Below are 24,978 nucleotides of genomic sequence, written 5' to 3' on the forward strand. Positions count from 1 at the left end.
CACTTTGTTTTATAAACTTTAATCAATAAAATTTGGAGAAAAAAGGTTGTGTGTGTGCTGTTTTAACTGTGTGTGGAGGTGGGTTCCAAAGAAGCAGATTTGAGGACTGAATGGTGAGTTGAACTGGGCCTGCTGCCAGTCTACATTCCAACCGTGAACGTTTGAAATGCTCTCCCACTTCCTACTGACATGGCCGCAGATTTTCCCTTCAGCTTGCTGGGATCTTTTGCTTTCTCGCTCCTCTTTCCTCGCCCTTCTGGCCTCTTGGTTGTTCACTTGACTTTGCCATCAAACACCTGACTTTTCTGGTGATTTTTCTGTTGGATGCTGTTATGTGTGAGAAGACCTACAAGATGTCACTGATGGAACTGTACAAGGCAAGAAATGATCAATAAATACAAAAATATCACTTCTGCTTAGGTGCTATGCAGAATGTAATGTGCATATATAACATGTACAAGACTGTAAATAAGAATACGCAGATCATCAGGTGATGTAAAAAAGGGGGTGGGATCATACAAGATTTCTCTTCAACCCACTCCTTTTCAAGCACACTATCTTGTTTTATCTGTCTATTTTAAACTCTTGTGTTTATTTTCATTTGTGTTTGAAAGAAAATTGAATTGAATTGAAAAAGAAGCAGAAGCAGTTTCATGAGAACATCCTCTTCTAGCAACAATTTCCTCCTTTCGGCCCGAGTTATCATTAAACCCGAATGACAAGAAGGTGCAGAAAATCAAAGAGGTGAGTCACAGCCGCTGCTCCATTAGGGGTTTTGCGCTGCAACACATTAACCAGCCAGCGACAGGCATTTGCTGGCTGCAGAATCCAGTTGTTCCAGTCCAGCCAGTTGCAGAAAACAGGGTGCAGGTGAAAGAAGACGGGGAGGGACCTATCACAGCAAAGAGAGGAGAGGAGGAGAAAGCAGAGAGAAACCAAAGATGAGTGCGTGAATCAAAATGGACCCAACCAAACACAGGTAAACTGTCTGGTTTTGTCGGCTAAATCCCAGGTGCTGGTTTGAGAATATGCTGGGGTGGACAGGTGATGGATAACGGTGTTGTGTGAGTTTTTATTCACATTTTCGTCAGACCTTGTTCATTTTTTACTTCTGTGTGGCTTTGATTTTGTGTGTACAATGGCTGAGATTTGGTCAGGAAGTTTTTTATGAAGGGTAATAGTTTTTTTTACACAGATTGAGCTGTTCTAACTTTATTTTGACTGTCTTTTGTCATATTTCGGTAGTGTGGTTGGATTTGGAATGTGTCTGTAAACAGGTATGACCTGGTGTCAGTCCCTTGATTCCTGGTTGTAAACTATGAGAACATAAGTAAAGTATTTTTTTCTAATCTGTGGTAGATCTGCATCTGTCGTTGCTGCCAACACAAACTCTTAAATTGTGTACTGAAAAGCACTAGTCGTGAGAGTTGCAACCATGTTAGAGAGAAATCATGGTTTGGGTCAAACTCGGATGCTCAGAGCAGAAATTGGGGGAGGCGATTGGCTGACACGCAGCAGCTTCCAGGAAGTCTGGATCACCTCTCAAAAGGGGAAAAGCTTCAGTATGATGTTCTGCAAGCTGATTCCTGGAGTGACAATACAGCCTGCACATCTGTGTGAAAGCGAGGGGTGTTTGTGCAACACACCAGCTCAGTTACCTGTTGAGCTGTGCTCGTGTTTCAGTACGGCCTGCAAAAGGGCAAAAAACACTGACTCATGAGTCAAATATATACAAGTCTAATGTACTTCCCCATAAATGTCTGACACTTTGCCTCAATTGTTCCAATCAGACTTCTGCTTTGTTTTTGTCTTGTTTTGGGAGCACTTCACAACTTCTGTGGGGTTTTGTAGAAAGCAGAAGCTAAATTATATCCATGCTTCTGCAGTAGAAATAGTCATGACATTCATAGGTTTTTGTGACTGAATGCGAACTCTGAAGATCGTGCAGATGCTTCACGCATTGTCATATCACATTAGTTTGAGACTAAAAGAGCTGAGGTGTCATCGAGCAGACACAACAGAAGCATTTCAGCAAAATGGTGTTATGTTGGGAGGGTCAGGTAGCGACATGTCTGTGACTCATTTACATCCAAGAGGCAGAGAAAGGGCATACCTGCAGCTCCCTGCACCTGCATCCAGCTTCTGTGGGCTGTGTGGAGATACACCCTACAATTCTTGATTTACAGACATTTGTCTTGTTGTCTAGTATTTTTTTGAGACTGCAGCCTATGATTAATCTTACTGGTGGAACATTGCAAAACAAAAACTGTAAAAGAAAGCTAGATTTGCCAGTTTAGATATAAAAAAACATCATGCTCATGGGTGGAGCATTCTTCTTTTGTTAAGGGATACATGAAGTGTGTCTGTGCCTGGGAGAATTTGTTGTTATAAAAACACAAAAAAGTTGAAGGGTTTTGATTTCTCAGTGCTGAAAACTCCACCTGAGATGAGATTCTGGGTGGAAATCAGGATGTGGATGCTGAATAATTGAACACATATAAATATTTTGCAAACACTTCAACATCCCCATTAAACCATGAAGTATACACTTTGTATTTGCATGCAAGGCAAAATGAACATTTCTTAGAACCAAGCAAACAATGCATCATATGAACAATTGTTGTTGAAGCTGATTAATAACTGTTAGTTGTTGCGTCTGTAGATTTTTTTTTGAGTGATCTGGTCTCATTAGTCAGAGATTCGTGTTTCTTTTCTCGCTGACCTTTTGACACAAGATCAAAATAATCAAGAAAATCCCAAATGACGATGAGCAAATTCTCTTGTTTTTTGTGTGCCGGTAAACAATAAAAGTCTGAAAGTCGCTGAGGTGGCTTTGCCAGCATGTTACAGTAGTAGGTACAACCAACAACCCATTGCTTCAGTTCTTGACTGCCACATGCATTCCACATGAATGCAGAAAACTTTGAAAAGATGCTCTTTGCACATAGAAATCCTGATAATATCCACCCATCCATCCATCCATCCATCTATCTATTCATCTGTATTCTAAATCTGTCATATCCCTTTTGGAGTCACAGGTTTGCTGGAGCCTATTCCAGTGCCTGTGGGTGCAGGTTGGGTACACCCTGGACAGGTCACCATCCTGTCACATGGCCAATCTTGATAATATTAATTTGTAATCTCATTTTATTTATACACGGTTAACAGGTTGCAGAACACAGACTTAAAGGATATTTTATTTCTCTTAATAACTTACACTGACCAAAAATATAAACGCAACACTTTTGTTATTGCTCCCATTTTTTATGGTATACTGTATACTCAAAGATGTGAAACATTTTCCACATACACAAAATAACCAGTTCTCTGAAATATTGTTCACAAATCTGTCTAAATCTGTGATAGTGAGCCCTTTCTCCTTTGCCAAAACAATCCATCCCACCTCACAGGTGTGCCATCTAAAGATGCTGATTAGACAGCATGATTATTGAACAGGTGTGCCTAAGACTGGCCACAAGAAAAGGCCACTCTGAAATCTTCAGTTTTGTTTTATTGAGGGGGTCAGGGGACTCAGACAACCAGTCAGTATCTGGTGTGACCACCATTTGCCTCATGAAGTGCGACACATCTCCTTAGCAAAGAGTTGATCAGGTTGTCTATTGTGGCCTGTGGAATGTTGGTCCACTCTTCTTCAATGGCTGTGCGAAGTTGCTGGATATTGGCAGGAACTGGAACACGCTGTAGTATACGCCGATCCAGAGCATCCCAAACATGCTCAATGGGTGACATGTCCGGTGAGTATGCTGGCCATGCAAGAACTGGGATGTTTTCAGCTTCCACGAATTGTGTACAGATCCTTGCAACATGGGGCCGTGCATTATCATGCTGCAACATGAGGTGATGTTGTTGGATGTACGGCACAACAATGGGCCCCTGGATCTCGTCACGGTATCTCTGTGCATTCAAAATGCCATCAATGAAATGCACCTGTGTTCTTCGCCCATAACATATGCCTGCCCATACCATAACCCAACGTCCACCATGGGCTACTCGATCCACAACATTGACATCAGAAAACCGCTCACCCACACGTCTGCCATCTGCCCTGAACAGTGTAAACCGGGATTCATCCGTGAAGAGAACACCTCTCCAACGTGCCAGACGCCATTGCATTTGCCCACTCAAGTCGGTTACGACGATGAACTGGAGTGAGGTCGAGACCTCGATGAGGACGACGAGCATGCAGATGAGCTTCCCTGAGACGGTTTCTGACAGTTTGTGCAGAAATTCTGTGGTTATGCAAACCGATTGTTTCAGCAGCTGTCTGATTGGATGGTCTCAGACGATCTTGGAGGTGGACATGCTGGATGTGGAGGTCTTGGGCTGGTGTGGTTAAATGTGGTGTGCGGTTGTGAGGCCGGTTGGATGTGCTGCCAAATTCTCGGAAACGTCTTTGGAGACGGCTTTTGGTGGAGAAATGGACATTCAATTCCCTAGCAACAGCTCTGGTGGACATTCCTGCTATCAGCATGCCAATTGCACGCTCCCTCAAAACTTGCGACATCTGTGGCATTGTGCTGTGTGATACAACTGAAGATTTCAGAGTGGCCTTTTCTTGTGGCCAGTCTAAGGCACACCTGTGCAATAATCATGCTGTCTAATCAGCATCTTGATATGGCACACCTGTGAGGTGGGATGGATTGTTTTGGCAAAGGAGAAAAGGCTCACTATCACAGATTTAGACGGATTTGTGAACAATATTTCAGAGAACTGGTTATTTTGTGTATGTGGAAAACGTTTCACATCTTTGAGTTCATACCATAAAAAATGGGAGCAATAACAAAAGTGTTGCGTTTATATTTTTGGTCAGTGTATTTATGTTTTGTTTTATTCATTTATATCTACCAGTTGTTTTCCACCTCTTTATATATATTGTTTTACTTTACCAATCAGGTTTTTGCTCATCCTGTATGACATTTAAATCAACTTGTCTCATGCTGAAAACTAATTGTGGCTAAAAGCTGAAGCAAAAACACACTGAGTTGGACTTTACTGATTTAACTCCTCAGAATCAGAATCAGAATCTTTTATTGTCATTATGCAGTGCCCAATGAAATTGTTTCCAGCAGCTCTTTTCCATTAAATATTAAAAAAATAGATGATACCAAAAACTGTTCAGTAAAAAAAAGAATACTGCACACATGAAATTAATATTGCACACATGTAATGAGTATTGCACACATGTAATGGGTATTGCACACATTTAATGAGTATTGCACACATGTAATGAGTATTGCACACATGAAATGAGTATTGCACACATCAAATGAATATTGCACGCATGTAATGAGTATTGCACACATGTAATGGGTATTGCACACATGTAATGAGTATTGCACACATGTAATGAGTATTGCACACATGAAATGAGTATGGCACACATGAAATGAGTATTGCACACATGACATTAGTATTGCACACATCAAATTAGTATTGCACACATGTAATGAGTATTGCACACATGTAATGAGTATTGCAAACTCCTCTATCTTTTTTTAAATATTTTGACATATTTTAAAAGCCTTTCCAGAGGTCTTTCAATTGTGATTATTTTTAGCCAAAACCCTGGGTGGGAGTGTTGGTGCAGAGCAACCCCACCTTCCCTTTCCATCAATTATCAATGAGCTATCTGTTTGTGCGCTCTCCTGCTAGCTTACAGCCCCTCACACCCCCAACCTAACATTACTGGTGCAACAAAAATGGCACGCAGTATCAGAGCTATCCAGCAGCACAGTTTTGAACCCGATTCCAGCTCGGATGAGGAAAACAAAGATGTTCATGGATCTATATGTCTGTTAGTGGATGCATCAGAATGGAGATGAGCAGTGAGCTTGTGTGGTTTTATTTTTTATGTTGCAAATACGTTCTTTTTCAAATGGCATTTTTTTTCTCTGCTCTTGATTCACAATGAATGAATATTCAGTAATGCAATTTTAAGCTTAATATTCTTCAGATATGTCCTCTATGATTAGAAAAATGCCACAAGAGCATGTTAAAAACACCAAAAACACAATTTTTTTAGAGTAGGTCTTTAATGTGTTGAATTTCTTTCTTTTTGTTTTTACTACATAGACCTTAGATAGAGCTGAGATAAAAGTCTAGGACAGCACATATATGTACTGAATTCCAGTCTGGCATTCCCAGTCACAACACGCTCATTTAGCTAATGTCAGATGGAAACTCTTTTTCCTCTTTTTCCTGTCTCATTCACAAATTAAAATTGTGTGCTTTTCCTCAGCTATTCCTCAAAATCCCTGTATGCAAACAGTGGAGGTGGAACTGATTCCCCCACGGACGAAATGGTGCAGAGTTTACATTCTGTGAATGGAGAGATGCAGGCGGATGCAGAAGCAGTGGATGGCAAAACAGCTGCAGATACCATCCTCTACCACAAGGGGTCAGCAGAGAAAAACAAGTCCAATACGATCAAAACTCAGGTCTTCATTATCCTCATATTACTTCTGTGTGTGATAAAAATATATGATGGTTCACTGAAAGTATATGTAAAACTGTCTTTCTTTTAAATCTATGTCTGAATTAGCCTGCTCTGCTGTCGCATTTCATGTTCTTTTGTACATATAAGGTTATCTTTCACTCTACGACTATTTATTTGAATATTTGGAGCAACAAAAATTACAGGTTTTTTTTATATTGTCGTGTTTCTTTTTTGTTGTTTTTGTTTTTGTTTTGTTTCATTTTCGTTTCACTTTGTCTGGGTTTGACATGTCTGTTTTGTGTTTTTACTGTCTCATCAACAAGGAAAGATTCAAAGCTTCAATGAGGCATGACAGTCCCATCGTTTCATGCATTGTACTGTAGACATGGTGACAAGACATTGAATAATAACACCCAGTTCTGCTTCATTTTCAAAGGATTCCTCAAAGAAAGTTTGCTTAATGCCTTTGAGCTGAAGTTGCTTTACTTTCCACTAAGCAAAACAGCCTTATAAACAGTCTTATATTTCCTATATTTCTCTCTTGCAAGTCAGACAACGCTTTGCAAAAAAGTGTTCTACCTGACAAAGTTTGATCCATTATTATTAGAACATAATAAGAATTCCTTTCTGCAAACAATTTTAGACTTTTTTTCAAAAAAATGAGTCATTTTGTTTTGGGGACAAAAAGCCTTCCAATTTTGGACATTTTCTTGACTGTTGTTAATTCACTTTATGTAAAATCCTTAATTTATAAGAGTGAACTTTAAAAATCATTCAGTGGTGAGTTAAGACATTTTAATTGATGGTATCCTCTAATCTCTACCTTCAAGGTAATAAAATTAGATTTAGTAGAAAATTCAATTAAAATCACTGACAAATGGGAGTTTTTTTTCAAAGTGTTTTTTTACCCCATATTTTAAACATGTTGTTGTTTCTGTCTTGAAATACAAAGCTGATCAACTATTGTGTGTGATTCTCAGAGGAGAACCAAGCAGAAAGCTTTGTCTGACTTTGGAACGGTGGGCAGGGGAACTTCATCTGGAACCAAACCCAGAACTCCACTGCAGGGTCTGTTCAGCCAAGGAGGACCTGACAAATCCTTTGAGGTATTGTGTTGTTTCTGGCTCATCAAACTGCATTTTCATCATCTCTGAAGCAGATATGGACTCTCTCCAACCCCATCCGCCTACTCAAGCACTTAAATCCCTTGTTGTACTTCAGTGGCATGCTTTCCATGAGACTGCAACTGCTCACAACCTGCAAACCCATTTTGTGGAGCAACGTCATCATCTTAATCAGATTTTCCAGTTTTTTTCTCCTCGGTTTCATCGTACTCGTCTTTTGCTTCTTTAGCAGAGCCAACTGGATGCGCTGAGGCAGGAGCTGGAGGCCTACACTGTGCCAGTCACCCTGAGATGGATGTGGAAAGAAGAAAGTGACGGAGCCACACTGGAGAAAAGCTGGACAGATTTAGTGCAAAATCATTTAGTAAGAGCTCCTTGTTGTGTGTCTGACTTCATTATTTCTAACGCAATAAGGGAAAAAAACACCAAAACTGAAAGTTACTACATAAAGTAGTCCTCCATTCCTTATTATTAGCTTTTTTTAATTAATTAATTTGAAGAATAATAGAAAAATGTAATTACAAGGGTTTGTGCAACAAACAGAAATAGAAAAAACTAGACAAAAGACTTCTGTGATGTTTATGTAAAATCTGCTCATTGTAAAAACTCAAAGCTGACTAATTTTACATACTTTTAAACATCTATAATAATGAATTCATTAAAAAATAAAATTTTCTACCCCTTCTGGGATTGTCAGACCATGACAAAGATGCAGAGGCACCAACAGGAGGCGCTCTGGGAGCTTATCAGCACTGAACTCATCTACATCAACAAGCTAAAGATCATCAAAGATGTAAGGCGTCACCATGTAGAAAAAGGGTTTTCAACATTTTTTTTTTTTTGGTTTGTTTTTTAACTAAAGTTTGTCTGCCTCTCATAGCTGGTGATTGCAGCTCTTCTTAACCTGCATCAGCGTGGATTTCTGCAGGAGGTCAGTCTGCTCATCACAGCCTCACTCTGACTGGAAACTAATCTGCAGCAAAACTCTCACCATGTAGATTCATTTTCCACCGACATCCTCTCAAGCTGAGACATAATAAAACTCACGATTAGAATGGAACATGCTGTGCAGCATATTTCCACTCAGATGTCGGAAAATAGTCTAAGAAGCAGGGGAGTTAAAGCATCATACTGAATAGGTTTTGTTTTTGACTGTGGCCTGTTACAGGTGAGCCCTGACCAGCTTTTTTACAACCTCCCCTCCATCCTACAAGCACACCAGCTGTTCTGGCAGGAGGTGGTTTACCCGATGGTGCAGGAAGTACGGCAAACAGGAAAACCCTTTGACCCCATGGGGCTGGAGGAAGGCTGCCTGCAGGTATGAACCAACAGTCTGCAAGTTACAGTCAACACATGCACTCTCTGAAGTTTTTCCACCAGTACACAGTTGACCATTCACACTGAGCTGCCAGGATTGGACTTTAGTTTGTGCTCCAAATTCCCAGCTCGGAAGTCACAAAAGTCAAAATTTAAATACAAAAACGTCCTTGAACTCTACGTTGAAGATTTAAATAAATACAAAGTTTGTGTCTTCAAGATAATTGTTAAATGTTGTATAACAGAGATGCAGAAATGCACATTTTGAGCGACAAGGGTTTGCTTAAACGTGGCCATTAAACTGCATTAAAAACATTGTAAGTCGTTGAATCAGCCTCCAAATCTGTTGTGAAATCAGCATTTCAAAAATGTTGAGGGGGAATTTAATCTATTGCCTCTTGTTTTATTTTTGGTTTCAGTTCCACAACCGTTTCCTGGTCTACCGTGAATATTGCTGGGAGGAGGAAAATAGTCTTGATTTCACACGCAAGCAGATGGAGAGCAACCCACACTTTCAGACTTTCATTCAGGTAGAGGGACACATCCGCCCCATCCATGAGCAACCTGGGATATTATCTGAGTAAAACTTCCCCACACCACAACCATTCGCTGAATGCCATACAACTGGTAGACCAATGACACTGTGCAAGTTAGAGAAATCTCTCACAACCTTGTGGGTGAGCTGTCCCAGTTATTTCCTCACAAACAAACCACTTCTTGCACCGTCATCACCAATGATTCAGGTTCCGCCATCATAAATCTGAATTCAGGACATTTATGGGAAATGTGAAGATGCTGCTCCAACACCAGATCAAGCCAAAACCGTGTTTTGTTTTCTTTTGCCCACTTTGAACTCTCAGCTCAATATATTTTAAACCATTTTTAACATGGAGGCAGTTTTTTTTAGCACTACATATATTTGAAAAGTGGAAAAGGTTACATAGGAATCAAAAAATGGAAAAGTATCTCTTCTAAGCTGCTCAGCTTTTATTAATACTTAAAAAAATATATAATTTTCTAAACAGATTGCAAAGAAATGCTTAGTTTTGCAAAGCTTCTTGAATATCTGAAGATGATCGTTTCTGGTGTAAAACAGAGTTTACCAACTGCGTGGAAAAATTTTCCATTCAAAAATGAATCACCACCAAGACGTTTGACTGGTTAATCAGGTTTTTATCAGCAAATCATTCTCCACAGTTGTCAAAAACAAAAGAGAAGACTTGTACTTCCTCTTTCTAAGGTATCATGTTGTAGTTTTTTTTGTTGTTGTTTTTTTGTGGTGCCACTCTTGGCACTGTACTCGAAATACTGTTTTGGTGGTTCTGTGTTCTAATTGGACTATGAGTCCAGAATGAATTCTATTAATCAAAATCTTAGCCTCCAAATAAAGAGGTTGGTTTTATTTTATGTCTATGAATCAATTATCAAGTCACTGGACAAGATCTGTAATATATTCTCCTGCTATGTTAAAATCTGTATGGGCGAATGATGAAGAAAAGAGTCATCCTCTTTGTTTGGTACTGAGGCCACATTAGTTGATGTAGTTGCTGTTTTAAAATACTTAAAAGCCTTGAAGATTTCTAAAAGACCAAAAAATCTAACACTAAAATAGAAAATAGTTCCACTAATGAATACAGTGGAAGAGACTGAACCGCCTTTACTACCAAACTTTAAACAATGATTTGAAATTTAATGAGGAGAAAACAAAAACTGGTTGCTGCCTTGAATTGTTAGATTCGATTTTGCATGTGTTCTTGTAAAAGTTAGTTTTATAAAAAATGTTTGGAATCACATTTTACTTTTATTTAGCATCCCAAATTGCATGAAGGTGGAGGATAACTTTGATTTAGAAAAAGTTTTCTAAGCAAGAGCTCAGAAAAAACATACAAAAACTCCACTGGCAAACATTTTGTAAATACTCATATTTGGTACTAAAACAGATGTTATAAGTACACATTTTCAAAGGAAGAAGCTGAAATATTTTGTTTATCTTGGTCCAGTGGGTGGAGAGTCACCCTCAAGGTGAACGGATGCGACTGGGGGACATGCAGGCCAAGCCTCATCAGAGGATCACGAAGTACCCACTGCTGCTCAAGGCGGTGCTCAAACACACAGTGGAGCCTCCCGTGCAGCTGGCCCTCATAGGCATGGTGAGTTTCTGATTCTGCTCTCCCATTCCTCCATGCGACCCGCATGGGCCGCACACCTCACACCCGTCCATGCTCCTCTGCAGTTATCCAGCGTGAACATTTTCTTGGAGAGCATCAATGATTACATGCAGAAGAAAGATGACGAGCAAGCCCTGTACATTTCTGCCAGGAGGGTGGAGGGTTACGAGGTGGAGGGAATAACTGAAGAAATTGACAAGGTAATGGGTCTTTTTTTGTTATTTTGCCCAAAAATTTCACCTTTTTGTGTTTGTGTCATTGCAGGACTAACTTTTGCTTTTTAGATATTTTTTAGGATTGAAGGATTAAAATTACGTTTCTGTAGATATTCATGTTTTTTTAATCTTTTGATATTGATTTGAAGGTTTTTGTGGTAATTTTTTCGGTGTTGTGTTCATTTATTGTTAATTTCAGTGTTTTGCTGAATTCTATATTTTGCATGTCTTTTTTAATGGCTCTTTGCTTGTTTTAGAGAACAATCAGGTGTAATGCATTTTTATTTATTTATGGTTGTCAGTATGTCCAAGAGATCTGCAAGTTCAATCTTGAATGCCCCATCAGGGGTGTGAATCCTGAAGTGGTACGTAAACTTCTGCTGGAGGAGAACCTGAAGGTTCGGGTCAGAAAGGATCAAAAGGTGAGAATTTCCTGAGCACTCAGTTTCAACATTGTCAAGTATTGATTATCGGTTCTGAACACATCTGTTTAAGTAGGTTTATTTTTCCATTGTCTCTCTTTCGGTGCCGTGCAGCTGGAGGTGGTGGCTCTACTTTTCTCAGATGTAATTCTTCTGACTAAAATCCAGAAAAGAGGGGAGGGTCTGAAGGTGGTCCGACCTCCTCTGGCCCTGGACAGGATCGAGTGCATTGCCCTGAAGGACGGCAGTGAGTTTCAATCCCTCCCTCCTCGAAAGTGGACTAAAAGTAAATGTCATCTCATCTCAGATTTGTCAATTCGCCTCCCGCAGGTTCATTTCTTCTGGTGGAAGTGGGCGAGCTGCAGAGTGTGATGAATGTCCTCATTTTTGTCGCCGGCACCTCACTAAGCTGCTCCAAGTGGGTCTCCACCATCAATCAGGCAAAGGTGAATTTAACTACTGAAACTTTTGAACCATTAAGACATTTTTCAAGTTCACCATTCATGGTATGAAGAAAAGATGGATCATTACATTTTTAATATTTATAAGGCTTAATTCCATGTAATTATAAAAAAAAATCATACATAGAATAAATTGAATCTTAAAAGAAAAATATGTAGCCATGTTCTCATACTGAAGTTTAAGATTCCTTCTAAAAACCTGCATGCCAATAAATATTATAAGAAAATAATATTTTGCGACTGAAGTCGTCTTGGCTCTAGGCGTAAGATAAGCCTTTCTTTATGCATGATTTCCCTATAAAGTAGGATAATTTTTGTGGAAAAAAGTTCTGCATGCTGGTGTTTTTGTCCTTTGAATTCAGGGTTGTTTCTGTTTTGATGAATTCTTTCATAATGTTTTAAACCACAATAAGATCAATTTCCTCTTTACATAAAAACCCCCCGAATAACTTCTGCTCTCTGTGTTTTGTTTTCTTGTGAGGCTTGTTGTCTAAAAATTTGTAAAATTTAAATTGACAAGATTGCGCTCAGAATCTGGGTTGCGAATGACCAGTGGTGCAGAATGGACCACTTTTTATTTACCCCTGGCTACCAGGCGACTGGCAGCCACTGACTCTTAATATTAAAGTCAAAGTAAACTTTATTGTTAATATCTATAATGTTTTCACATATTTAGGAATTGAAATTCCGTTTCTCTCAAGCTCCAGTCTAAACAGGGAATCTAACTTCAAATTTTACAAAATAAAATACAATAAGACGAAAAAATAAGGTGACTATGAAAGAGAAAATAAAGTGAATATAAAAAGAGAAAAATAAAGTGACTGTAAAAATAAGAAAAAATAGAAGAAGAAAAAGGACTGCCACCGTCCTGAGACATTTAAACATCATCCAGTCATAGCTGTTGCTGGACGTAAATGCCACCGGCCTGTGGCCGCCCAGCTGTCGGCCACCTGTCCCCCGATTTTGTAAAAGCACCATCCCCGCCTGACTAACTGCCACCTCGCTGCCGGGGTCTACTTTTATGATCACCTCAAAAAAATCAGGCGTCGGCAGCTAATCTTGCAGATTCTTCTGATGCCTCCCCATCACACAGTGCAGTTGTATTTGTGACCTTAGCATTAGATGCTGCTGTAAGTAATGGAAAATTTGTTGTCTTAAATTGTTATTTATTATTTCCAGGAAATGCTGAAAAACCTGAGAGAGCTTGAGACCAAGAGACAGGAGGGTTTAAGAGCACAACAGATGGAGGGCAAAAAGGTTAAAGGGGAGGACATGGAGACAGAAGAACCTCCTAAACCTAATGCAATAAATGGATCTCACAAAGCAGGACAAGATCAACCCTCTGAAGAGGCGTGGACTAACTCCTTTGGACAACTACTTCAGAACTCCCTGCAGTTTCACCAAATCCGTAAATCGGGAAGTAAGAGTGTTGGAGGAGGACCGCAAAACCTCAAGGAGCAGGAATCGACTGAAGCGAAAGCAAAGGTTTCATTGGGAAATCTGCAGAAAGAGGAAAAAAAAATGACGGAGCCTGAAAAAACAACAACTGGCATGTTGAACCAAAGAGAAGAGTCTTCCCCAAACTTGGATCATTTCCTCCTCCGTAAATCTGTACATTCCATAAGAAACAGCTCCCTGAGACGATACACCAGAGTGATTGATGAACTACCAGACGTCGACTACCCTACAGATGAAGAAAGCACTTCACAACTCAATTACCAGCAGCAGTTCCAAAAATGGGGGTCTTTGAGGTCAGATTTAGAACGAAAAATCCTAGAAAGGAGAGATTCTAAGTCGCAGCTTGCAGCTCAGGATGCCAACAGAAACTCAAGTCAGCCTGAAGGATCGTTTTTAGATCCTGGTCGGTTCTCCAAACAACTGAAGTCTCCTGAGCCTCGCAAGAGGAGGCCGGCCAACTCAATTCCACCTCTGCCTAACCAAACATCCCTGCAAGTTTCAGGACAGAATCCAACTGTTTCAAACAGCTCTTCAGACTCTGAGTCCGGCACCAATTTCAAGAGAAATTCCCTTCCTGCCAGCTTTGGTTCAGACCGTTCAGACTCGCACAGAGTGCTCAAGGTGAGCTCCTTAAAGTCAAATCAAGACCCGTTTTTAAACACAGACCTCAAAGCCCGTCCAGATCTCCAAACACCTTTAGAATCTGAGGGTCTCCAAAATAAAAAGCCCAATCCCAAACCCAAACCTCAGAGACGTTCTTCTAATCCCAACATTCCCATTCAAGAATATATTCGTGGGCGCTCCGATAATGTCTGTGCATCACCCTCAGCGGATCGTGCTCCTCCTTTAAGAACCAATGTAGACCCCCCAGGTCTTGAGGACCTTTTGGAAAGAGCTAAGGAGAGAGACAGAAGTGGAATAAAAAGAGACCGAAATTTAAAACCAGTTTTTATGAGTGCGAGGTACCCTCCTTCCTACCAAATGAGCCCCATAAGCCCCATAAGCCCCAGGCCTCCCCTCGTGCGAACCAAAAAAGACAAAGAACCAGACTGCAAGGAGGTGGAGCTGAGGAGACACAGAGCCATGGCAGTGAGTCAAGGATGGAGGGAGCAGTTGGTAGATGGGGATGAAGATTGCAAAGACAAGTAAGTACCATGAATAACAATTTGTCAGATCCCTTCATTACCTACCACAATGTTCCAACTCTCTACTAGTTGGCTTTTATTTTGCCTCAAGTGCTCTGACTTCTGCACAGAAGTCACCAGAGAAAGCAGACACACCCAAACAGATCACTCAAAAACAAAACTAAGACCTCATTAATCTCAAAAATCTCTAGACTCTGAGCTCGAACAAAAACACAAAAACACTAGCTGACACAAAATGTTCATTACAGTCTGCTGGCATCTGTAGGTTGCTCCCCTTCCCGTTTGACTGCAGCAATCCATCAGTTTTTTGTCTTCATCTTGCAGAAACCTGTGAAATGACACGTTTGAATTTGGAGTTTTTCTGTTGTGACAACTAACGGCAACACATGTGTACCACAATGAGGTTTGATGCCAATTTTCTACACCAAAGTCACTGATTTTAGCTGTTGGATGCATCAAAATAATGTGTGCTTGACTCCCAAAATGGCGGACAACAGTGTGCGTGACATCACTGCAAGGGGTCTATCTATACTTTATGTTTGCTGTCATAAAGATTTGTTCGGCTGTCTGGGTATGAGCAGATCAAATCACAAAAAAAGGATCAAAAATGCATTTATTTATTGAGCATAAACTTCAAAATTCAAACCAGCAGTGAGTTGATTCACTATAATCTTCAAGAAAAGCTTAAAAATACTTCAGGCTTCAAAGGTTTATTTTTGGTTTTTTGAAAAGTTATAGTGTCTGCTGTCATTTAAGCTGCTTTGTTCTCAGGAAGCCCTATATCAGACACTAATTTGATAAAATAAGTCTAAACTGAAAACTTTTTTCTTCTCTCTTCCTGTCATGTTCGCTAAAGTAGACTTGTTGTTTTTCTGCTTTGTTGTTGGTAATCTTTGAGGCTTCAAAATATTTGAGAAGTAATGGTGTTAAATAAGGTCAAAGGTACACAGATCTGCCGTTTCTGTAACCTTATTTCAGACAAAACATGAGGTGTTTTTAATAGTTTTGCCCTCGTTAATGTTTAAATGATTTCATGATGCTATCTGAACTTGTTCCAGCACCCAGTAGTTCCTTGCGTGCACAGTTTGCAAAAAAATGTAGGTCAAGTTCTGTGAAAGCTCTTAAACTTAAACTCTTATCAGAATTTTAAAATTCTGTTAAAATCATGTGATGAAGTTGTTTTTATCAGCGGGTGTTGACATGAATTTCCAGAGGGGAGCAGTCTATCTGACAGACTATCCTGTTTGAATGGAAACTTCATGTTCACATTTTTAACCACAATTCTCTGTAACTATGAGTGTTTTTTTCATACAATGAAACAGGCTCTTTCAGTACAAAAGTCTTTAAATCGTAGGTGAGCTATGTTAATTTTTAATTAAAAGAAGTAACATTTGTGGTTGAACAACAGTTTGGGGATTTTCCTAAAAATGGTCACAAATTTGTGCATTGTAATTGGAGTTGTATAAGTAAAAACATGGAAGGACGTTTTTAACTGATAAAAAACAATTCAACCCTTGTGCTATCTTAGATGACCCCACCCTTCCATTGACGTGTTCTCCCTACCATGACAAAGGTGGATAAAGGTGGAAAGATTTCATGTAATCCAGGGACAGGTGTTATCCTGGAAGATGCTATTTTTGTTAATGTTACCACTGAAAGTGTTTTTTTGTGTGTTTCTGAAGATCACAAATCATTGAAGAAAAAAGGTTCAGCGCACTGTCTAGTAGGTCTAGATGACCCAACTGTTAAAGTGCCTAGGATGGCACAAAGGTTAAAGACTGTCACTGGCTACATTGGTTAAATATTTGTGCCGTTATTTTGAGTCTAAAAGTTCACAAAATATCAAGCTATTTTGACGTGTTGTTAACTTTCTGCTTACATTTGACCCTATATGTTTCTGAATAATTCATTTAGTTGTTGCACAGTCATATTTGCCATCGGAACAGCATACTAGAACACTCAGACACCACTTATTTGAATAAACGCTGAATTTTAATCTCGTTCAAGTGTTTGCTCACCAAAGGATTCAAGCTTTGGCCCTAAAGCCATTCATTTTAATTTATTCTGATGGTATAACAGAAGACTTGGCATACAGTTTCTAATCTGTTGTTCTAACTTCTTCTTCCTCCAGTACTGTCTTTTTGGACGGTGTAAATGTGGACTGGACAGGCTGGTGCGTAGACGATGACGAGGTCATGAAGTACTTGAGTCCTGGAAACCGCAGCAGCGACAGATTGGAGGGAATCAACAGATCCATGGCCGAATGGGCCCTCAATGAATTTTCGGAGCCAGATGACGGAGAGTGTAGTCAGGTGTAGCTCTGCGTCTACACGTCTGAGCCATGCTGTCGCTGCTGCCACTTAAAGCTTAGCATGTCAATGTAGAAGTTAAGGTAACAAAAAGAAAATATTCAAGAAAAAAGCTAACCGGTAAAAAGATTAGCTTTATTTCTAGATCATTCTTATTTTATAAATAGTTCAGGGTGTAGAGTTGAAATGTTTGACATTAAAATGCAACAATGCATCTGTACTATATGTAAAATTGTTGTAATATACCTAGATGAATACATGTGTGTGGCTTGTGTTTTTTTGGTACACAATTTCCTACATTAGTATTTTATTTAAACTGCATATTTACACAGCAAAATGATAAACTTTTGTATATATATATATATATATATATATATATGTGTGTGTGTTTGTAAAAGAAATAGGCAAAACTCTTTTAATTGCACTTTATTTATGAAACATTTAAACAAATCTTTAGTGACAAATATTAAGAATATTTACAGTAGCATAATCTGAGCAGAATGGAATTATTATTATCTTCAAACAATTGTTGCAGCAATATTTGCCCTTAAAATATTTACAAAACTTGTGCAAAATAAAATTGTCTCCCAACTGTATTTTTTGGCAAAATTTCACTAAAATCAGTAAAATTCCTCTTGGGGTGTTGTGACTTTTTTTGTCTGGGTCCTCCTTTCTTTCTCCTCTCGCTCGTTGGAGATGGTGTGAACGATTGTCTCCAGCGCTGGGTACTGAAATATTCTTTTCCTCTGTGAAAAAAATAGATGTATATGTTTATTAAAGGCAACGAACTTTCACACACTCGTCTGTAATTTCTTTGTTTTTGTTGTTGGGTTTCTTCCTGCAGTTAAACTCATTGTATGTTTTGGTTTCGATGATCTTTAAGCTTTTTTCAAAATTGGGCAAAATAATGAGGAAGATATCCGATTTTATTAAAGTTTTACTTTAAGTAAATTACTAAATAAATGAAAAATTTACCCTTTGGTAGTTTTTGAACATCTGAGCTAAAACCAGCAGAAGGATGAGGAGCAGAAAGCTGAGCCCGACGATGGTTCCGGTGTTGTGCGATCGCTCTTTTGACTGTTCTTTACTCTGAGCGCCTGCAACAATAAATTATTTTATGTTTTTTACATTTTGACAGAATTTTAGATTCATTTTACTACATATCTGCTGGTAATAAATGAATTGTACATACAAGTGTGGAAGAAAACTTACTCATTACTTGATTGTGAAATGTGACATTCCCCAAAAGTCCTTGGTTCCCATAGTAACGGCACGTCACTTCATCCCACTTTTCTTCCATCACAAAAGTCTGTCCCTTTTGAATCTGTCCCACTGACAGGGGGCCGTTGAGGTTGTACTTTGCAGGAACCCACTCATATTCTATATCCTGGCTGATGTCGGTGAGTTGGCAGGTCAGCATCACAAAGCCTTTTCTCGTTGCCTGGACAACTGAGAAAGAAAATAAAGCTATTAGTGGCATGAATAATTATTCAGGGACTTTTTCTTTAACCTGAAGTTGGGTAAACTTACTTTTAGCGACGACAAGCTGCATAGTGCGAGTCAGTCTTTTTTCATTTATGGTCCCAGCACATCTGTATTTGCCTTGATCTTTGAGCTCAACTTCATTTATTATGAGGGACTGATCCCAGGGGGAGAAAGATGGACGATTGCTGATGTTCAGATCAATAGGTTTTCCAACCCCCACTTTCTCCCAGGATGTCGTCTTGGGACTTAACCCGGCGGAGAAGACGCAGGGTAGAGTGACCGCTGACCCCACAGCCGCGTACACCATGGTGTTGTCTTTGGGCGGCTTAATGATTCCTGTGGACGAGAAAAAAGGTAACAAAACTACATCCGTTTGCTTCACCCGTGAAGATCAATGTGGGGTTTTTTCCTGCTCACCTCTCACGAACAGAGCTGTGGTGAATTGCCATTCTTTCTTGATGTCTATGACACAAGTCCAGTTGCCGAGTACCTTCTCTGTCACTATTTCCTTCACAAAACTTTGCTTCCCGTTGGAGAAGATTCTGTTTCTTGCCTTATACTGACGGTTGTTCAACATCCAGCTCACAGAAGCTTCTGTAGGCCAGGGGTTGACACGACAAGTGATGGACACATCGTCTCCCCACACAGGAGCGGATGGAGATATGGACACTGCAAAGGAACACAGGCAAGGATGAGGAAAGTGATACTGACTTACACCTAAATTAAGTCATGTAACAAATACTATCTACAATTTATATGAATAATTGTAAGGGAGGCAGCAGTCTGTGTTTTTACCTTGAACAACTCTGAGCCAGACTTGGTTTTCTTCAAACTTGTTTCCATAAAGCACCTTGCAAGTGTAAAGACCTCCGTCGGACTCTGTCACTGTGTTGATGTGCAGGTTGCAATTCCCTTTGTCAAACTGAGCGTGCGGGCACTGCACACGTGCACCCGCTTTTCCTACAAAGCTGGAGCCCCAGTACTGCAAACCGCTCCTTTCCTTTCTCCAGATCGTACTGTTTCACAACAACAACAACAACAACTGAGTGTTACAGATGGGCAAAGAGAAGGTGGAAGGAGTGGAAAAAAAAGGATGGTTGCTCTTACCCTCCCTTGTCTTTACTCCAGATGATGAGAGATGTACTGCACTGTAACGGGCTGCACTTACACGGCAGAACAGCCTGAGAGCCCACTTCAGTCAGAACTTCAGTTACCTCACACTGAGCTCCTACAGGAGAAACACATCATAGATGCTAAAGATAAACTTTCAAACCAAATGTTACATTTTACAGTGAAGTTTTGCCATAGGTTTTCAAGCAATTACCTGTCACAAGAAAGGACATCATCCCGAAAATGAATCCTTTCATAAACATTTCCTTTGTTTCTTTGAGTTTGTTGGAGTCAAAATAAAAAAGCGTTAACCAGAGGCGAACGTTTCTCTGCCGCTGCTGCTCTCCCGTGTGCGTTTCACGTGTCGGGGAGGTGAATTATATTTATGTGAATCTGTGGGCGCACCGTTCGGGTTGTTCCTCTGAAGGTCATGTGACTTCAGCTATAAACCACACTTTGATGCGGTCGAACTTTGTCAGCCTGGAAACTGTAAGACAAAGATGTAAACAGGGAGTCCCACTTCCTCCCACGGATTCTCTCAAACTTTTCCTCCTTTTTTCGTTTAAGTCAAGCAAACTGAGTGTGTGACAAAGTCGCTGAAATGTCTCCACAGTTTGGTTGAATCTCAACTTTGCAAACCCAAGTACACAAAAGAATTTATTCAAAGTAAAGCATTTTTTTTCTTTTAGCACAGATTTGTTTCATTGTAAAACAAAGCACTAAAGGGTACATTCTTTCTCTCCACAAACCACACTGTGTTTATTGTAGACAAACAAGTTCAGCATCATTCAGGGAAACCCTCCGTTGTTGTTTTGAAACTGAGATGCCAAAGCTGCTTCTCCAAACCTCCTCGTCACGCCTGCGTCACTGCCAGGCACCTGCTCTTCTAATCATTGGTTCATGTTGCCAATTGAGATAAGCAGCATTGACCTCACTGGTGCAACTTGTGCTGCTGATGTTTATTCATGAGAGTGAATCATCTGCTCCATTCTCATTTCGCTTCTTTCCTTTTTGTTAATTCATATTCAACTGCGACAACAGTGACAAGTAGGCCTACACAGTCAGGCTAACATTTGGGTTGCATCTAATTTCATGGAAGAGGATTTATTTTAAACATCCCTAGTAAAAGAAAAAGACTAAACTACTCTTTAGAAACCTAATTGCTTTTTTGCTATTATTACGCTATTTTTTGGTGTGTGGGTGAAAAATTAAAAAGCGTTTAAAAATATTTTTATGCATTTCTTTTTCTTTAATAATAGATTTTTTTGTGTGTTATTCAGATTTTTCTTCCCATTTTTCAAAAATACCTAAATGAATGTATGCCTTCTTTAGATCTAAATAATCAAAAATGTGGCCTTTTCTGACGTTGTGTTTTGAAAATTTCCTTTAAAATTAGCAATGTTTGCAAATGTGAAATACAAACATTGCAAAATGTTTGTACTGTGGAAATATGAATCAGTTTTGAAAGAATGCAGATCTTTAGAGCGAAGGATGTATGATGACGGCAGAAATGGCCTTCATGACATTCAGTACAATTCACTCCGATTCAATCAAGTTCATAGTTACACCTTATTTTTCTGTGTAATGGGCTGCGATTTCAAGAATTACTACCTTCCTCTGCAGGTGTTTTCAAATTTTAAATCCAACAAAGGTGTTTGTGCCCATTTTAACCTTTTGCTTTTTCTGAACGTTTTTAGTGTTGTGGGAATAAATCATTGGTACAAGTAGTGTAAATAATCATGCTTTAATTTGCTTGATCTGATATTTTTTGGAGAAAAAAAAAGCAATTTTAGTTATACCCATTAATTGATTCACATCAGAGAGAGAGAGAGCCCGGATTTAACCAGCCCCACTATGGGGTGCAGGTAGAATATCAGGGGGCAAGTCTGGGTGTGCTGGGTGTCATGTCCCCTTAAGCCTCTAAAAAAAAAACATGCTCATATCAGTTCATCTATCTATATATCTATCTTTTTTTTATCTATTTGATATGACTTATACTTTTTATGTCTTCCTGACACCATCATCTGCATTTACCGGGCTTGGGACAAGCACAATCAAGACACTGGTTTGTGCCCTGCTGAGGCTGCATTCATCTTTTGTTTTTTTCTTTTATGTCTATCTATTTGTCCATCTGTCTGTGTGTTTGGCCATCCTTATATTTTTACTTTTAATAAAAACATTCAGGTTTGTTTATGTACATTTTTTGTCTTTTTGTTTATTATTATTTTGGGTTTGTTGGTTTTTTTCTAATATTTAGTCAGTTTTGGATTGTCTATGGCTATATATTATATCTCAGTGAAATGTAACTTAGTAAGTCTAAGGGGGAATCAGACTTGAAATATCAGATTGGGCAACTATACATTAGGACTGAAACACTGTCCATATAACCTAACCTGACAGAATCAAATGTAAAAGGATTTATGCTAAAGTAACAAGCAAACATATGTTTTAAATTAAACTGTAATTGTCACTTTAAAAAGTTATAACGAATAAATAATGAGTTATTTAACATTAAGGAGTAGTTACGTTTATTTTTTATTACATTTAGTCCCATTTATACATTTTATCTGGCCTTTTGAGGACAGCCACTATGCTGATGTGGCCCTCAGTGAAAATGAGTTTGACCCCCCTGTATTAATTCATTGTTTTATAACACGTAAAATAAGTCTATTTAACTGTGAATTTGATAAATAGAGTTGGTAAAATTTGATTTCTTGCTGTAAGAGGCTCAAGATATGCAGATAGAAGGATAAATGGATAGAAAGACGTCAGAAAGTCAAACAAATGAATATATGTGGGAGTGTGTGGGCACAGCCTGTTTTCTTTTTCTTGGTAGCAGCCATGTGACATTCATGGGTGATGACACTGTCTTTCTTTCATTTGATCTACCTTAAACTTCCTCCTCACATTAAAGTATGCGCACGTAAGAGTCAGTGAGATCTGTATAAACAGGAACCCTCTGTAGTGGGTAAATATGTGTCACTCACTGTATGGGGGTCTTTTCTACAGCTGACAGCCCCCCCCCCTCCCCGGTTAAATCTGAATATGAGGTGACGCTGCTCTGAGAGAAAAGCCCCTCTAATGGAAAAAGTTGAACACAGTTTGACTTAAAGCAGGTTTTTCTATTAATAAATATGAAAATAGCTTGGAAAATAGTCAAATCGGTAATTTTTCTTTAGAAAGTGAGCAGTTGTTTCCCCTCTGTTTTTCTGACACATTCTGCTCTGCTCTTGCACTGATCTGTGACTCTGAGGTGCTAAATAGATGTTACTATTGAACACAATAACAATGACGCATGTGGCTCAAAAGCTTTACTGGCAGAGGGAATGGATATGAATCGGTGATCTAGTATGGAAGAAAAAAAAAAACGTCTCAAATCTGCCTTGTCAGCATTTCTTTCAGCTGACAATAAAGCTACGTGAGTGTGTGCATCTGTGGGAAATGGATTTGCTTTTTGATGATAATGGCTTCTTCTGCGATATTCAGTCACCTCACTGGAAGGCTCGTCTAAACTTTTTTTTTCTTAGCATTTAGTTCAATGTTCCACTTTTATCTGCACTCTGAGTCTATGCATTTAAAAAGAAAAGAATCCGTAAAATAGGCACACTTCCTGTGCACTTACAGTAAAACAGCAAGCCTTTTCTATATCCTGCTGCAGAGCACAAATGGAACATGTTGTTTAATATTGTTTGTTTGGGCTATGTTTCCACACACTTGCAGATGTGTTAGCAAGGTTGAAATATTGGCTAAGATCAGCTTTTGTGTTTCTTTGGAAATCATTAAATATTCCATTCATGTCTTCTGCAACAGTAAGACTGAAAGTATCAGCATCTGTCAGCAAATGTCTTTGCGTCTCTGTGCGTTCCTATGGAGATTTTAAAGGGAAAAAAAGCCCAAATGCTGTGACTTCAACAGTTTAATATCTGGAATTCTTTTTTGCAGATTGTTGTATTGCTAGTAAATATAAACTTTTGACATTTCCATGAACATATTAGGAACCTTGCCTGCTTTTCAAGAAAAATGCTTTTGTGTCACTACATTTTTTTTTTAATCTGCAATAAAGCATTTAAAGAGAACGAAAAAATGTAGGCTTTAATGGAATAGGCATGAAAAGCTGGAGGACACATACAAAATAATCCTTCAGGCTCGTTTTGCAACCTGTAAAATGTAGGATATTCAAATTTGAGGAACAATCTAGTTCTAAGGGTGGCTCTGGCATCAGAAAAAATGATCCTGCAAAAGCCATCTGGCCTTTACATGCATTGCACACTAATAGAAAAAAAAAAAAGACGGTTAAAGGTTGTCTTTATGATCCATTGCAACTGTTCTTGTGCTACATCAAAGCAAAGAATGCTAACAAATAAATTTCTACTGCTCTTTTCTTGTTTGCTTGCCAGAATTGTTGTTTATTTGACAAACAAAATAGCTTACTGTAACAGTTAACACATCTAAAAAGACATTTCAATGTCAATATTTTTGTTTCAGCCTAACCAGCATTTTAACGGGGAGATTTTAATTTGTCAAAACAAACCAAAGGTTCACACTTTGGCCCACACAGTGGGCACATACAATTCAAACACCGACTTCTCCACACATAATTGTTCAGTTTGTTGTGTTTATTTTATTTTGTTTATCTGTATTTTGTTATTAATCCTGCAAATCTTTATTATCAGCATCTACAAAAATAATTTCAGCATTGTGTGACTTCTAAATTAATCTAATTTAAATCAGATGCAATTTAAAGAGTTCTTTCTTTAAAATAAAAAGCAAAGTCCTACCTGAGGGCCTGGAATTTGGTCTCCCAGCAGGAAATTGCCATGAAAAGCAAAAAGGAATTTTCCAAAACTAGTTCACTTAAAGTAATCGAAACAGTTTTCAAACCATCAAACATGTGTCCTTGAAAATAGGAGAACAAAAAGGATTCTCCCAGATACCTGAGCTGGTCGCATTATCTTGATAAAATGGAGCTTCCATCTAGACAAGTCAATACTTTTAATCTTTAAATGCATCATCTAATGTTTTTGGTTTTGTTATTAATTCAGTGTACGTTACTTGTGTATTTTTTCAGTTTTGCTAACATTTTCTAATAGGCTCTTCTCATTTAAACCTAAGATTTAAACACTTTTCTCTCATAAACTTTTTATTAGCAAGTCAGTTGTGATCTGGTCATTTCCCCCTCTAATCTGTAAATAACAAAAATAAAGCTATCATGAAAAGAAAAGGTAAGAATGATTGTTTTCTTCTGTCAGTTGAATGCTATTTTCTGCTTTTAGTGAAAAAAAAGTCATTTTTTGCGCTTGCGCACTA

At 38.8% G+C, this 24,978-nt stretch overlaps 2 protein-coding genes across 3 annotated transcripts; one reads left to right on the forward strand and one right to left on the reverse strand.

Moving 5' to 3' along the window:
- The first annotated feature begins 836 nt into the window (after nt 1-836).
- On the forward strand, nt 837-17,870 carry plekhg6 (pleckstrin homology domain containing, family G (with RhoGef domain) member 6). 2 transcript variants are annotated; one of them, XM_011485441.4, is made up of 15 exons: nt 837-979; nt 6,260-6,458; nt 7,438-7,563; nt 7,811-7,945; nt 8,279-8,374; nt 8,462-8,512; nt 8,750-8,899; nt 9,318-9,428; nt 10,899-11,048; nt 11,132-11,266; nt 11,584-11,703; nt 11,818-11,950; nt 12,034-12,149; nt 13,344-14,767; nt 16,899-17,870. In XM_011485441.4, the coding sequence occupies exons 1-15, from the start codon at nt 960-962 to the stop codon at nt 17,083-17,085; spliced, it is 3,153 nt and encodes a 1,050-aa protein (XP_011483743.1). In that variant the 5' UTR covers nt 837-959; the 3' UTR covers nt 17,086-17,870. The 2 variants fall into 2 exon arrangements, with proteins under 2 accessions (XP_011483743.1, XP_078789644.1); XM_078933518.1 differs by having other exon boundaries at nt 7,814-7,945.
- lag3 (lymphocyte activating 3) lies at nt 17,488-24,954 on the reverse strand. Its single transcript, XM_004078204.5, has 9 exons — nt 24,450-24,954; nt 19,886-20,158; nt 19,669-19,789; nt 19,357-19,577; nt 18,979-19,230; nt 18,607-18,897; nt 18,289-18,525; nt 18,052-18,173; nt 17,488-17,822 (listed from the first exon to the last, which is right to left on the reverse strand). The coding sequence occupies exons 2-9, from the start codon at nt 19,932-19,934 to the stop codon at nt 17,697-17,699; spliced, it is 1,419 nt and encodes a 472-aa protein (XP_004078252.2). The 5' UTR covers nt 19,935-20,158; nt 24,450-24,954; the 3' UTR covers nt 17,488-17,696.
- Between the last annotated feature and the right edge of the window lie 24 nt (nt 24,955-24,978).

Source organism: Oryzias latipes, chromosome 16, assembly GCF_053564925.1.
Source record: "Oryzias latipes strain Hd-rR chromosome 16, Olatipes_Hd-rR_3.1".
Taxonomy (NCBI): Eukaryota; Metazoa; Chordata; class Actinopteri; order Beloniformes; family Adrianichthyidae; genus Oryzias; species Oryzias latipes.

Coding starts and splice junctions, on each gene's coding strand:
- plekhg6 (XM_011485441.4), top strand. CDS start 960: ATGGACCCAACCAAACACAG. Junction 11,704..11,817: donor GGGTCAGAAAGGATCAAAAG/GTGAGAATTTCC, acceptor GGTGCCGTGCAG/CTGGAGGTGGTGGCTCTACT. Junction 12,150..13,343: donor CCACCATCAATCAGGCAAAG/GTGAATTTAACT, acceptor TATTATTTCCAG/GAAATGCTGAAAAACCTGAG.
- lag3 (XM_004078204.5), bottom strand. CDS start 19,934: ATGTTTATGAAAGGATTCATTTTCGGGATGATGTCCTTTCTTGTGACA. Junction 19,790..19,885: donor GATGTCCTTTCTTGTGACAG/GTAATTGCTTGA, acceptor TTTCTCCTGTAG/GAGCTCAGTGTGAGGTAACT. Junction 18,898..18,978: donor CACAGCTCTGTTCGTGAGAG/GTGAGCAGGAAA, acceptor TCTCGTCCACAG/GAATCATTAAGCCGCCCAAA.